A 14,156-nucleotide genomic window follows, 5' to 3' on the forward strand; every position below is an offset into this window, starting at 1 on the left:
ACTCATTCCCACTGGGGCAAATCTTGAGCCACATCATCATGAAGGAATAGTGTTTCAAGTTTAACCAATCAGCTTTCCAAAAAACCCAACAACCCAGAATGCTACATACAGTGGTACCTCGGGTTACATACGCTTCAGGTTACATACTCCGCTAACCCAGAAATAACACTTCAGGTTAAGAACTTTGCTTCAGGATAAGAACAGAAATCGTGCTCTGGCGGCGCAGTGGCAGCGGGAGGCCCCATTAGCTAAAGTGGTGCTTCAGGTTAAGAACAGTTTCAGGTTAAGAACGGACCTCCGGAACGAATTAAGTACGTAACCAGAGGTACCACTGTAGTTGTCTATCTGAATTCTTAGTACTTCCCATGCTTATCAGTTTACCGGAGTATATTTATTGCAAACAGAAAGAGAGAACGCAAATGGGGTAAAGTCTGGCCTTACTTTTGTGTCAGATCTTCAATATCTTTAATAAACAATCCTCCTTGGTGTTTGCACAAGTTCTTGCATGCACGGAGCGTGTCCTTGTCCTTGTACAAGATGTAATTCTTCCCATCGGTTTTGTTCTTTAGGAAATTTATCCCTTCCTTGAGTGCAGCCGCCTCAGAAGGTGTAAGTGACAGCAGCGTCCTGCTGGTTTGCTCCGCACTATTTGAAACCGAATAATGAGCAGTAAGAGATAACAAAACAAGCTTGGGTTTCTCACATCAGAAAACACCTTCAGAATTCATTTTGCTTAACAAATTAGATGCCAACATTTATTATTCTCTTTCAAAGACTTGCCCAAACCCTGGGCTGGAATGCTTCAGCTGGACAATGACAAGGAAACAACAGCATTTTTCTTCTCCTGTTTATTTTCGGGTTTAAAGTGTGTGTCTATTTAAAGGACATCAGGGGTGGGGTGTTTCCCCCCCCCCATATTTCAGCCATCTCCCTAGTATAAGTAACGCACTCCCGCCCTTTCCATTTTATTTATTCATTTATTATTTGTGAAATTTATAACCAACCTTTCCACCAAAGGTTCAAGGTGGCTGGCAGAAACACATATACTGATCAAATACAATAAGTATAAGAAAACAAACTGCTGTCATCTCTCCGAATTTGGCGCTTCTAAATTTACTCCCTGAAGCCAATAAAGACCTTAAAAATACCGAGTTCATTTCTCATATTTTGATGGCCACAAGGATGTCTATAGCAAGGTTTTGGGAAATGCTTGAGCTAGTAAATTTGGACTATTAGGTTTGGCAGGTAGCCCTGTTAGGAAAAAAAATCCCATAAACTGAAAGTCTCCAAGAGGTCCAATAAAAAATACAGCTTTTTTGCAGTCTGGTTTGATTTCACATCTTTTAAGAATAAGGAAACGTATGGATCAATGGTTCCTCCAATTTACACTGAAGTATGGATTACATGATAAAAAAATCAAGAAGATACAACACACTAATACTTGGTTTCTTCTTTTATTCATATTATATCACATGATAACAAAGCAAGGGAATTAAAAGCAACATTTTTCCTGGATCTACCTCACATTCAACATATCAGCAATTATTGTGGTATTTTCCTTTCTATTTGTTAAACTTCAAAAATACTCTGCTGTACTTGTGTTCCATATCTGCTTCGATGCTGCCTAATTCCCTCCCCTGCCCCAACTTCTTCTTCTCTCTCTCTTTTTCTTTCTTATTTTCTTTCTGTAAATTTCCCCTGATTTTAGAATTTCCATAAAAATTACATGGGGGGAAAAGCAATACATTAACAATTTAAAAAATATAGCAATAAGAAAAGCAATACTGGTGGTCTGTGTTGACTCATTTTTCTAATGGTGGTGGCTGGATGAATCCTGCGGATATGGGGCTGAGACCAAGAAGATAACAATGGCGGGGTTCTTTTCCAAAGGGCAAAGTCCTTTGGTCTGTTTACTTCCTAGCTGTTGCAAGTGGCACATTGGGAGTGGCACTCCCAATTCCTTCGTACCTGTTAAGTTTAGTTATTGGCTTTTTATTATGGAGTGGAAGAATTGGCAGTTTTTTAGTTTTTAAATTACGGAAGCTTTCCTTGTAATACGGCAACAGTAGCAGAGATGGGATGCTGTCCTCCCAACTATCTAGTAGTCACTGTGAACCCATATGCAAACTGGATTTGCAAGCAATAATATTTTGTATATTCTGGCGTATAAGACTACTTTTTAATCCAGGAAAATCTTCTCAAAAGTCGGGGGTCGTCTTATACGCTGGGTGGAGAATCTGCAGTCGAGTATATCTCAAACTCTATATTTTAACTGGAAAAGTTGGGGGTTGTCTTATACGCCCAGTTGTCTTATATGCCGGAAAATACGGTATTATCCGCCTGGTTTTTACTGTAGAACTGATGATATGCTTGTTTCCACTTAGAACTTCCTAAGCGTTCCGTGATGTGGATTCTCATTTTTATAGAGGTATAAATAACAGCAAACTTAAAAAAAAAATACTCCACAAATTAATAAACTTTCCCTTCTTTAAAAAAAAGAAAAGAAAAGAAATACAGGTAAAATGACAACAAATTCAACTATCAAAATCCATTTGTCACCCGAGAGATTTTTCCAGAAGCTGCCACTGTGCCGCCCCAGTAAGTAAAACTTGGGCAGGGGCAGCATCTTCCTGTTTCACCTCAGGTGGTGAAACAGAATGGGACTCCCCTCTGATGGTAAGAGATCTTTAGATTAAAGATTTTTGTGTGTGACTTGTACAGGAGTAAGAACTAGTTACAGGTAGGTAGCCGTGTTGGTCTGCCATAGTCAAAACAAAATAAAAAATAAATAAAAAAATCCTTCCAGTAGCACCTCAGAGACCAACTAAGTTTGTTCTTGGTATGAGCTTTCGTGTGCATGTACACGTCTTCAGAAGTAAGAACTGTTTGATAGTGGTAAAGGTAAAGGGACACCTGACCATTAGGTGCAGTCACAGACGACTCTGGGGTTGCGGTGCTCATCTCGCTTTATTGGCCAAGGGAGCCGGCATACAACTTCTGGGTCATGTGGCCAACATGACTAAGCTACTTCTGGCGAACCACCAGAGCAGTACCTATTTATCTACTTGCACTTGGATGTGCTTTTGAACTGCTAAATTGGCAGGAGCTGGGACCGAACAATGGGAGCTCACCCTGTCACAGGGATTCAAACCACTGACCTTCAGATCGGCAAGCCCTAGGTTCTGTGGTTTAACCCACAGCACCACCTGCATCCCTTTCATAGTGGTAAGAGTGTGCAAAAAAGGAGGAGCCCTTCGCAATTAAAAATTCCTGCCTCATTTTGCAAGTGAAAAGGCAGACCTCCAACCTGTCTTTTATCAGTTTTTATTGTGCAAACTATTTACAGTACAGAGCAACAAGGTTCAAGTCCATCTCAGTCACTAGCAGAATCTGGGAGTGGCCCCTTCCGGCTACGTCCCCAACGTAAGAACTTTGGAACCCCAAGTCTCCTCCTCCCCTCTTTGCATTTCACCCCTCTGCGCAATTGAGGTGACGGAAATGTCATACTGCCCTCCTGGTCAGCCAGACGAGGTGAGGCACTGGGGCTTTCCACAACCTCTCCAAGCCCTTTCCCCACCAGGCTGCCCATTTCCCTCTCCTCCCTCTCCTCGTTGCTGCTTCCCGCGCTGGAAAAGGTACTGCTGTCCAGGTGGCGTCGGGGCTCTCTGTATTCTGACAGAGCCTCAACCCCCCTCCCACTGCCCGATGGCAGTCCCCTGACAGATACATTGGAAGGATAAAAATGTGCCATGCTTCACTTAATGGATAGATGACGCGACAACTCTTGCAACCTATGAACAGATCACTTTCAGACAATGATTATGCATGAACAAATTAAATGATTTTTGGAATGTATTTGTTGAAACCATAGTGACACATGAATCAATGTATACTTGAGGAAAACAATTCATTTATTCATCTACATATATATACTATATAGTTTTGTGACCTTAATTATAATTTATCGTTATTTTGTTATTGCTATTTTCCTCTGCTTTTAAAAATGTTTTTTTCGGTTTCAGCTTTCTTTTTCCGTTTATATTCTTTCTTTGATTTTTAAAAAATGTACTTTAATTAATGTACTATAATAGCCTCAATTTTATATATAAAAACAGGACAAGTACATAAACCTGTACATAAACCTGCATTTTTAGAAGGTATGCAGATGGATTGAGGATAGAACAAAATGTACTTTGATCTTATCTGATCGTTCAACAGGCTGCCAGTTTGGGATTGTGCCTATCTCCTAAATCATCAATATCCAGGTCTAATTCTGTTCCCATCAAGTAGGTTCAACACAACACGCCAACAAAGCATTTAACTTAATTGATCCCTCAGGTGCAAATGTTGCAGGACACCCAGGCAGCCAAGCCAAAATTAATGGATTGCGTTATGTGCAGTCAGCTGGGAATATACTGGCTGCAAAATGAGAGGTTCCTGACTGGGGCCAGGTTTGTTCCCACACCTTCCCCCCCCCCCCACTTGTGGGACTTTCCTTGTGCTTGATCAGTTCAGTAAAGAATGAGGAAGATTATTAATTTTTGCCCCTGTTGCAACCACACCTGCAATGTTCACATAGGAGTGATGTCCTTCAAGGACATTTTGTGGTCATCGACTAAAACTTCAAAGCTCAAAGGAAATGTCTTTCTCGAAAATTAATGTGGCTCAGCTAACTGTATTTAGCATGTGTGGTTTAAAATATTTTAGGCACTGGGTCAGGAGATATGGGAAAGCTTTACTGCTGCCTAATGAAGCTGTATTTCAGTATCCTATAGTCTAATGAAATGGGGATCTACTTCCACGTTGCTTTAAATATAGTAAATTGGATATATCAAGTCCATTCCATTTGCAAACCATGATTTTCTAAAAATGTTTCCTGACTGCTTCTACTTCATCTGAAGTCTACATAGAAGTGTATCCATGGTAGAACATTTCAATACGTAGCTAAAATGCCAAACACCATATGCTAAATACAAGAGCATTTATCATCTCTCTGCAAGTGGTTTAGGTCAGCCTTGAAAAACTTAAGTTGTACAGTATCTAGATCCTTAACAAGTTAAACTGTCTATATATCAACACTGTACAAACTTACTGTAAACTGTTATTTGCTGGAATGATCAAATGACATTCTCCTCCGCACAACTCATGAATCTTGTGTTGTGAGTTCAGCTTTCAGCTTTGAAAATGTAATGATGTTTGCTCCAGTTGTTACAGGGTGAAAACAAAAGCTCCATCTATTTAAATTATTTTAACTTGTTCAATATAATTTCCTCAGCTGACCAGCTGTGAGAGATGAATTGTTGCTAAGAATTCTTGGGATATACCCAACTTCATTACTTAAGTCCATTAATTTCAATGGCTCTATTCTGAACATGGCTTAGTTGGATATCACCTGTTATCTTTGTCCTTGGAATTAACTTTCAAATACTAGCATGTACATTAAGAAATTCCATTCCATCACAAACACACATATCCACTGAGAATATAGAGTTATATACAAAGAAAAAATGTGTGAATGTGCTGCCTTAAAGTAGTTCATTAGGTGATGCCAACGTCTACAATCAAAATGACGGCTATTTCTCCAGTCAGCCTCTGATAAATTACAGAGCCTTTTTGCCCAGCAAGAAATGCCTTCCATTTGTGATTTGTAAGATAGTTTTTGAGGGGTACTTCCTAGATATAATATATACAAAGGTTTTGAATATAATATATATTAAATATGTACTATTAAACTATATAGGATCATGACTCAAGTAAGGTTCAAGACGATATAAACGCGCATATCACCTCTTCCCATAAATGTATGCTTCTTTATTCGTACACAGCTGCTATTTTAATGGAAGAAGCAACCACATGTCTCATGTCATGTAAATTAACTTATGGGGGGGGGAAACAAAATATAAAATTGATGAGATCCACTCACACACAAGACATAGCTAAAGAACTTTTTTTTACATAACATTAAATATGTGCTATAGCCTACAGAAAGTCTACATCTCACATGGCACTCACTACACAGCATATGTGTTATGCAAATAGTATATTATATCTTTGAATAGTTAATACGATATGCTCTTAATTTAATGGTATACAATTGCTACAGTGCCGCTGTTAGGCCCTGGTATTAAGATAAATTGTGGAAAACTAAATAAAAAGTGGCAGTTTATTCCAAATATGTTAGCTTTCTCAGTTTCCCTATGTATTAAACTTTTTGTGCTACTCATTATTCTGCATATCTCTTGCATTATTTAAAAATAATATATGTTGAAGAATAATTAATATATAAATCTTACTTTTTCTCCATAATGGATCAACAGGTTAGAGGAGAGAAATGATGTTGAATCCCTGGCAGCAACAAGGAAGTCATAAATATTTATTCTGCTTCACGAACAACATCATAGGCTGGTTCTGGAAGAAGGACCTGTAAACTCCAGTGGGACTGAACACTGTGGAAACTACAAGTTTTTAGAGTTTTATAGCAGCTATAGCAAGGTGAAAAAATCTGAGAATTGATTGCTAGGAAATCATTTACTTTTAATAAGGTCAACAGCAGTTTAAAAACACAATGGTGAGCATCTAGAAATGAAAGGTACAGTAGCCTATGTACTGGCATATACTGAAAAAAACTTGCATATACTTTTGATGCAGAGGTAACAGATCATGAACGCCATATCCAACTCGGCATACAAGGATACTTTAAATGTGGCAAATGTGCAGCTTGTAACTTAACCAGAGAGGTTAAAGAATTTACAGTACCAGGGACAAACAATACTATCCAATTAGAATCATTCACCACCTGTAACTCCAGATGAGTTGTTTATGTAATTCAATGCAGCTGTGGCCTATGGTACGTAGGGAGCACAGTAAGACCTGTCAAAACAAGAATATTAGAACACAAAAATCGCATTATAAACAGGGTCATGGAAGCATCCCTTACCTCTCATTTTGTTGAAGCAAATCATAAAGCCACTGATTTTAAATGGTTTGTCATTTATAAGCATAACCTCCCTGAGATTAATGCAGATATTTTAAAAAAGAAATTACACCAGAAGGAATCGTATTGGATTTATAGGTTTGGGTCTCTAGATCCTACAGGTCTTAATCTCCATATTGATTATAGTTCTTTTTTTGTAATCGAGTTCTATGTGTATCGGCCTTTCTAGATATATTTATATCTTTAAGTACTCAATATTCCAGTTGTAGTAGTATTGTATTAGTGTTCTGCCCCTTTAAATGATTTCTTGGCTTTTTGTATTTAATCCTGAGAAACCTTCAGTTTGTATTAGCCTTTGCTAATGTGATGAATGTTAGAGTTGCTGGAGCTTTTTAGCCATGGTTAAATTTTGTTATTCTGTATTTCTGTCGGTGAGTATCTTAAATTATCACATTAATATTCTAGTAAATAGTAGTAAGACAGGAAGAGTGACAGTGGAGGTAAATCCACTATGGAAAAAAGATCTGGCTGAAAAGACAGTTTGTCACACTGTTGTATTGGCCGGAAAGGCCTATCTTCCGAGCTACGCTAATAAAACTCAGAGACTTGAGAGGAGCTTGGAGTCCGGGCAGGGGTATTTATAACATTTCAAACATTATACCTAAGGGTCTTAGAATTAAAAACCCTCTACAATCCACTAATCCTACTGAATATGCAAGGAAACTATGCCACTCTCTCTCCAAAAAGCTGCTCAAACATCTGATCGGCGTTCTGTACTCCAGACAGAAGTTAATGAAGGAGGAACTCTCTGTACTGGACAACTCTATTAGGAATCACCCAGCTTGCAAAAGTTCCACAAGGAAAAACAAACCATTTACCACTCTCAACTGGAGTTACTGGAAAAACAAGATCAACAATATTGTCAATCTCTCACAGCAAACACTCAGCCCACCTGAGGAGTCAGTCCTTCCATGTGGACTATCATTCTGCCCTGCCAAATCCCCACACATGATTCAGTTCTGCAGTGACTTGGAAGCATTTTTCCGCCATTTACGCCTGAAGGAGTACTTCCAACACACACAAGAACAAGACAAAGAACAAACAACATCTTCACAACACATCTTTCAACCTACTGGGGAACAACCACCACCCTCCAAACACATTAATGAACAGAACATTGACCACCAACTACCACCAAAAAAATGTTACACAAAAAGGGACTCCACATGGACCCCTCCTGATGGACACAATGCCACACTAGATCTGTACATCGATTGCTTCTGCCACAAAATCCAAACGGATGTGACCAGAAAACACCACCGCTTACAACAAAATCTAAACCATGCTGAAAGGAGAGCCATAGATAATCTCAGGAACAACCCAGACATTTTAATTAAAGAGGTGGACAAGGGTGGAGCTGTCGTCATCATGAACAAACCTGATTACATCCAGGAGGCTCACAGACAACTTTCCAATACCACCTTTCACATAAAATTGGACTCAGACCCCACACAAGAATACAAAAAAGAACTGAACAATATTGTCAAGGAGCTACCCCCACACATCCAAGAACAGATTCTCACTAACACACCAGCAGAACCTTGACCAGGAACTTTTTATCTTCTACCTAAAATACACAAACCAGGAAATCCAGGACGCCCCATCATCTCAGGTATTGGCACTATTACAGTGGGTGTTTCCGGTTATATGGACTCTGTTCTGAAACAATATGCCATCAGTGCTCCCAGATACATACGTGACACCACAGATTTTCTGAGGAAAATGCAATCTTTGAATAATCTTCCTAACAATGCCATTGTAGTCACTATGGATGTGGAATCTCTGTATACCAACATTCCACACAACAATGGTTTACAAGCTATAAGGAACACCATTTCAGATAAAACCACAATGGACTTTGCTACCAAACTCTGTCATTTTGTCCTTACCCACAACTTCAAATTTGGTGATGATCTGTTTCTCCAGATCAGCGGCACAGCAATGGGCACCCACATGGACCCACAGTATGCCAACATCTTCATGGCAGATTTAGAACATTTCCTAAACTCCTACCCACTCAAACCTCTCTTGTACCTGCGATGCATTGACGATTTTTTTTTATTTGCACACATGGTCAACAGACCCTGGACACCTTCCACCAGACATTCAATGACTTTCATCCTATCATCAACCTAACAATGAACCATTCCATGCAAGAAATACATTTTTTGGACACTACTATAAAAATACAGGATGGACACATAAACACCACCTTATAGCATAAACCAACTGACCGACAAACATATCTACATGCTTCTAGCTACCATCCCAAACATACCAAACAATCCATTGTATATAGCCAGGCCCTATGTTACAGCCACATTGTTCCAACTCTACAGACAGAGACTCTCACCTAAGAGATCTCCAGCAAACCTTTTTAGAACTAAAATATACACCTGATGCAGTTAAACAATAGATCAACAGAGCTAGACTGATACCCAGAGAGAACTTGCTGCAAGACAGACCCAAAAAAGAAAATAACAGAACACCACTAGTAATCATATACAGCTCCCAAGAAAAAAACAGTACAACACATCATCAGAGATCTACAACCTCTCCTAGACAATGACAGTTCTCTTTCTCAAGCTCTGGGAGGAAGACCTTTAATTGCCTACAGACAGCCACCCAAACTTAAACAACTTCTCACCCACAATAATACAACAACAGGACTTAACATGGACACTGGTACCAACTTCTGCTTGGGTGTGTCAGGAAATGGCTGACTTATAACATCTCTCTGACCCTCGTGGGGCAATTAGAGGCTGAGATGGGGGTGATCAGCCTCCCAAATTCTTCCCGCGGGCTATGGGAAGAACTGCCTCACCCGCAGATGCCTATCAAACCTGCTCTGAATTCCGAGGAAGGAGGAGCGGGGGGCAGGGTGGTTACCCCCCACGAGGGAAGGCACTCCCAGAGGCCACCCTATCCACGCACAAGCCCCAACGCTTAAAAATTAAAATTAGAGATAAGTCTTGGGCATGCTTCAAGCAGAAGGAGGAAAAGCATTTCACTAAATAACTCAGCCACTGAGAAGCTAAGAAGATCAAAAGGAAGAAGATTTTAATATCTCATCGGTATGTGGGAACGGGACAGAAAGGGGGGAGAGCCTCTGCCTCTGTTATTGTACTTTGTTTTATTACACTATATCAATGGGCAAAACCTCCCTAGAAGAGCCGTTTTCATTATTTATTACAAGCGAGATTTGAAAGACTGGAAGTTTGCGGACATAATTTAGCTCCATAATTATAAACTGTGTGGAAATGAAAATAGCATACAATAGTGCTGTCCCTATTTAATAAGGAACTATATTTTTTATTTTTTATTTACTGTACTTGGAAGAGGGTAAAAAGCACTTCAGTTTGTTGATTTTGGCACAGACAGAACCCCTTGGCTACTGGTTGATTTATCTTTAGAGAATTTTGGGTGGTTTCCCAGAAAATCTTTGGCTCCGTGAGGAATGATGCTGCTTAATTGGGAATTTTGCCATGTTGGAAGATAAAATCTGGGCTGCGTAACACTGAACCATAGGGAGAGGCAAGCTTAAAAAATAACTCATAATTTATGAATGTTCAATATGATTGGCAAACCTCTCCTGAAAAGGTCCAAGTGCAAACCAGCCAGGTGGGAAAAGCTATAAAAACTATGTTTGGATTTCATCGGGACTGAGTCAAGATGGCGACTGCCTGTGATCAGACTTTTGGATTTAATAAGAATACCAGTGAGACAAGGGACAATATGATTTTTGGAAGCAGACTATGAACTTAAACCCACACAGAAACATTGTTTGATTTGTTTTATCTTGCTTGCTGGAACACCTCAGAGGCTGCGAAAACATCGGAATGGAATGGATGGCAATGGGAAATGGTTAATCAGAAACTCCTTACATTTGAAGCATGGGAAGTCCTAAAATTAAAAATTTATAATTTGGCAGAATATTGGAAATATTTGAAATTTGTAAAAATAATTCAGAATGTAATTTGGAATATTTTAAAGTGATTTTGATTGGTTGTTGAATTGGAAAATCTAATAAAAATGATTTTTAAAATGAATGAATGAATGAATGAATGAATGAATATATTAACATGGACACTGGTACCAGAGCCTGCAATAAACCCAGATGCCAACTTTGCTGCCACATACACCCAGACAACACCATTACTGGCCCAGCAACATCAAACATACCATCTTGTGTGTGTGTGTGTGTGTGTGTTCAGTCGTTCAGTCGTGTCCGACTCTTTGTGACCCCATGGACCAGAGCACGCCAGGCACGCCTGTCTTTCACCGCCTCCCGTAGTTTGGCCAAATTCATGCTAGTCGCTTCGAGAACACTGTCCAACCATCTCATCCTCTGCCGTCCCCTTCTCCTTGTGCCCTCCATCTTTCCCAACATCAGGGTCTTTTCTAGGGAGTCTTCTCTTCTCATGAGGTGGCCAAAGTACTGGAGCCTCAACTTCAGGACCTGTCCTTCCAGTGAGCACTCAGGGCTGATTTCTTTAAGGATGGATAAGTTTGATCTTTTTGCAGTCTATGGGACTCTTAAGAGTCTCCTCCAGCACCATAATTCAAAAGCATCAATTCTTTGGCGATCAGTCTTCTTTATGGTCCAGCTCTCTGCCTAGTGGTTGGCAAATCACACTTCAGCCCCTGGGGCTTTGGTGCATGGGGCAGTTGTATAGTTGGACTAGATGACCCCCGGGGTCCCTTCCAACTCCACAATGCTATGTTGATTCTTCTGGATGAACTCTTTACTGCCCAGCCAAGAAGTACTGTACTGGCGGGAATGCCAACTTGGGGCTTCCCCCTAATTTCATGTGCAATTTTAGCGGGAACGCCATCTTGAAAGAGAGCCTCGCTTCCTGCGGCCCCTAGTGGCCATAGGGCAAACTGCACCTTAGTTGCAAAAGGCAACATTGTCCTGTGTTTAGTGGCTTAATTTTAATTTTAATTTTTTAATTTTTAACTCTGCAGACTAATGGGCTGTTTTTTAAAGGTTGCAGCCTCTAGGTTTCTGAAGTTTATTGTTCAACAATGGCTATCGAATTAATAAGTGAATTAAGACAATAATTATCAAGTTAAAGGTTGATAATCTTACAAGTTGGGTTTGTGATTGTATACCTGCTTTTATCCTGTTTGTACACAGCTGGAATGGCTCCGAAAAAGGCCTCAGCTCAGCCCGTTTCCTCCATTCCGGAAAAAAGGCCATCAAAGGGCTGTCACAGTCCTTGAGCTCTCCTGCACCTAGTCACGCTGTGGGCTGTGTTGACTCATTCATAGCAAGTCTGGCTCACCAGAAGCCTTGGCCCGCTTTGCGTCTGGAATGGATGGTCTCCTTCAATGCTCCGCCCCTCAAACCAGTGCTCAATCAGTGCCACTGCATCTGGTTGGGGCTCCGTCTCCTGGTTCTTCGGCATCCAGCGAGGAGGGAGGAGAGGAGCGCCCACCATCGGGAGTTTTATTTTCTGATTCCAAATTTTATCGGAATACAGTTCCTTCTCCTCCGCAGGCTGCAGCGAGGGTGGTGGGAGCATTGGCTCGGCGGGCAGCTAGGAGGAGGGGGCGGCAAAAGGCCCCCTCCCATTCCGAGAGGTCTTTTCAGTTCCTTACCCGGACCTTCTTCGATGGTTGGTATCTTACCTGTTTCCTCTCTTCAGCCTCTCCCAGGTACTTCGGTGCAGGATCCGGCATAAGAGTCTTCTGCAGAGGAGAGTCTGCCAGTGCCCACCAGAACATCTTCAGATGGAAAACGTCGCCATAGGAAGCGTTCCGGAAAGCGGGCCGAAAGGCACAGAGGCGACACTTCCTCTTCTTCAACAGCCTCTCCCAGATGCCTCCAGAGGTTGCCTCTGGCAGAGAATGACTTGCTGGCGCCACGGGTGCCTTCTTCCGGAAGGAGGCGTCATTGGTGGCGGCGATCCAGGAGGAGGGCAAAGAGGAGCAGGGGATGATGATTCCACTTCATTGTCAGGTACATAGTCCTTGTGCTCTGATGCGATTCAGATATCACCTTAGACCTCTACTGGGGTCAGAGTGAGGCCACCCCAGGCCTTTCAGCTCCACCCTAAGGTAGAGGAAATTTTTGAGTGTTGGCTTGTTGGCTTTCAAATATTGCAGGGATTTTAGCTGCTGCTTTTCAAAACGAGCCTTACACTTGATTGTTCTCAGTCCCTAATTACAAGGCATTTTCATGGCTGGCATGGTAGTGGCAATTCGTCATGACGGAATGCTAGACACAGGGCTGCCGAGATCCCCACAGCTCGCTGGGATCGTAGAGACGAGGCTGTATGGACTGCTGACGTGGCTCCACTTTTAGAATGAAATTCCCCAAGCGTTAGAAAGTGAAGCAAGTATAGTGAAGTGAAGCAGGGGATTGTCCCTGAGAAAGCCCCATGCGCTTTCTGGCTGATCCATAATTTATTCACCCCAAAGGCACCCCCCCCCCCGGTGAACGACACCATCCCGTCGGAACGTTATTCCATTAAGCTTATCAACAAATAAACAAATAAACCAACAAACCTGGAGGAGGGGCCTTGTGGGCAAAAGGGTGTTAATGAATCGGCTTTAGGTTATTGCCATTCACCCTCAAGATTTTAAGTGGTCGAGCTTTCATAGGGATGGAGCTTATTATATTGATTAGGTGATGCCAATGAGCTGAGCAGTAGCCTGTGCAGCATTCGAGTCCTTTAGCACCTTCTTTGATCGGGCATAGCGAGTTAAGTTTGGTTCACTCGGGTAACTCATCATCTTGATTATTTTCCTGGCTTGATCATGGGACACCAACGACTGTGTAGTCTTACTGGACGCCTTTTATTCCCTCACTGAGGAGCTGGGTGTCCTTTTTTCCCCTCACTGAGGAGCAGATTAGACAGAGGACCCTATTATCCCCTTTTAATGTATTTAGGGATCCAGATGGATAACGTTGCTAAAACATACCACTTGCCTATGGAGAACCTGTCTGCCTTGAAGGCTGTGGATTTGCAAAGCCATGACCTCAAGTCTGCGGTGACGAGGCAATCATGTGACCTAACTTTTCTTGAGTTTTCCCCACTGTAGTAGCAGTGCACATCTGGACTGGGGAGTTCAGTGACTGTCGGATCTGCTTTGGTCTGATAACCAGGCAGTGGTGAGCATCTGGGCAAAAACGGTCCTCACGCTCCAGTAGAGT

General features: G+C 41.4%; 1 protein-coding gene across 1 annotated transcript in view; it reads right to left on the bottom strand.

Annotated features, from left to right (window-relative positions):
* LOC117049787 (cytidine monophosphate-N-acetylneuraminic acid hydroxylase-like) overlaps positions 1–14,156 on the bottom strand; it is a 55,475-nt gene that overhangs the window by 23,162 nt on the left and 18,157 nt on the right. The window contains exons 2-3 of the mRNA XM_033154728.1: positions 6,294–6,421; positions 442–645 (exon numbers count right to left, since the gene is read on the bottom strand). Coding sequence (XP_033010619.1) covers positions 442–645; positions 6,294–6,304 — 215 coding nt within the window. The 5' untranslated portion in view covers positions 6,305–6,421. The remainder of the gene's footprint in view (positions 1–441; positions 646–6,293; positions 6,422–14,156) is intronic.

Source organism: Lacerta agilis, chromosome 7 (genome assembly GCF_009819535.1).
Source record: "Lacerta agilis isolate rLacAgi1 chromosome 7, rLacAgi1.pri, whole genome shotgun sequence".
NCBI lineage: Eukaryota > Metazoa > Chordata > Lepidosauria > Squamata > Lacertidae > Lacerta > Lacerta agilis.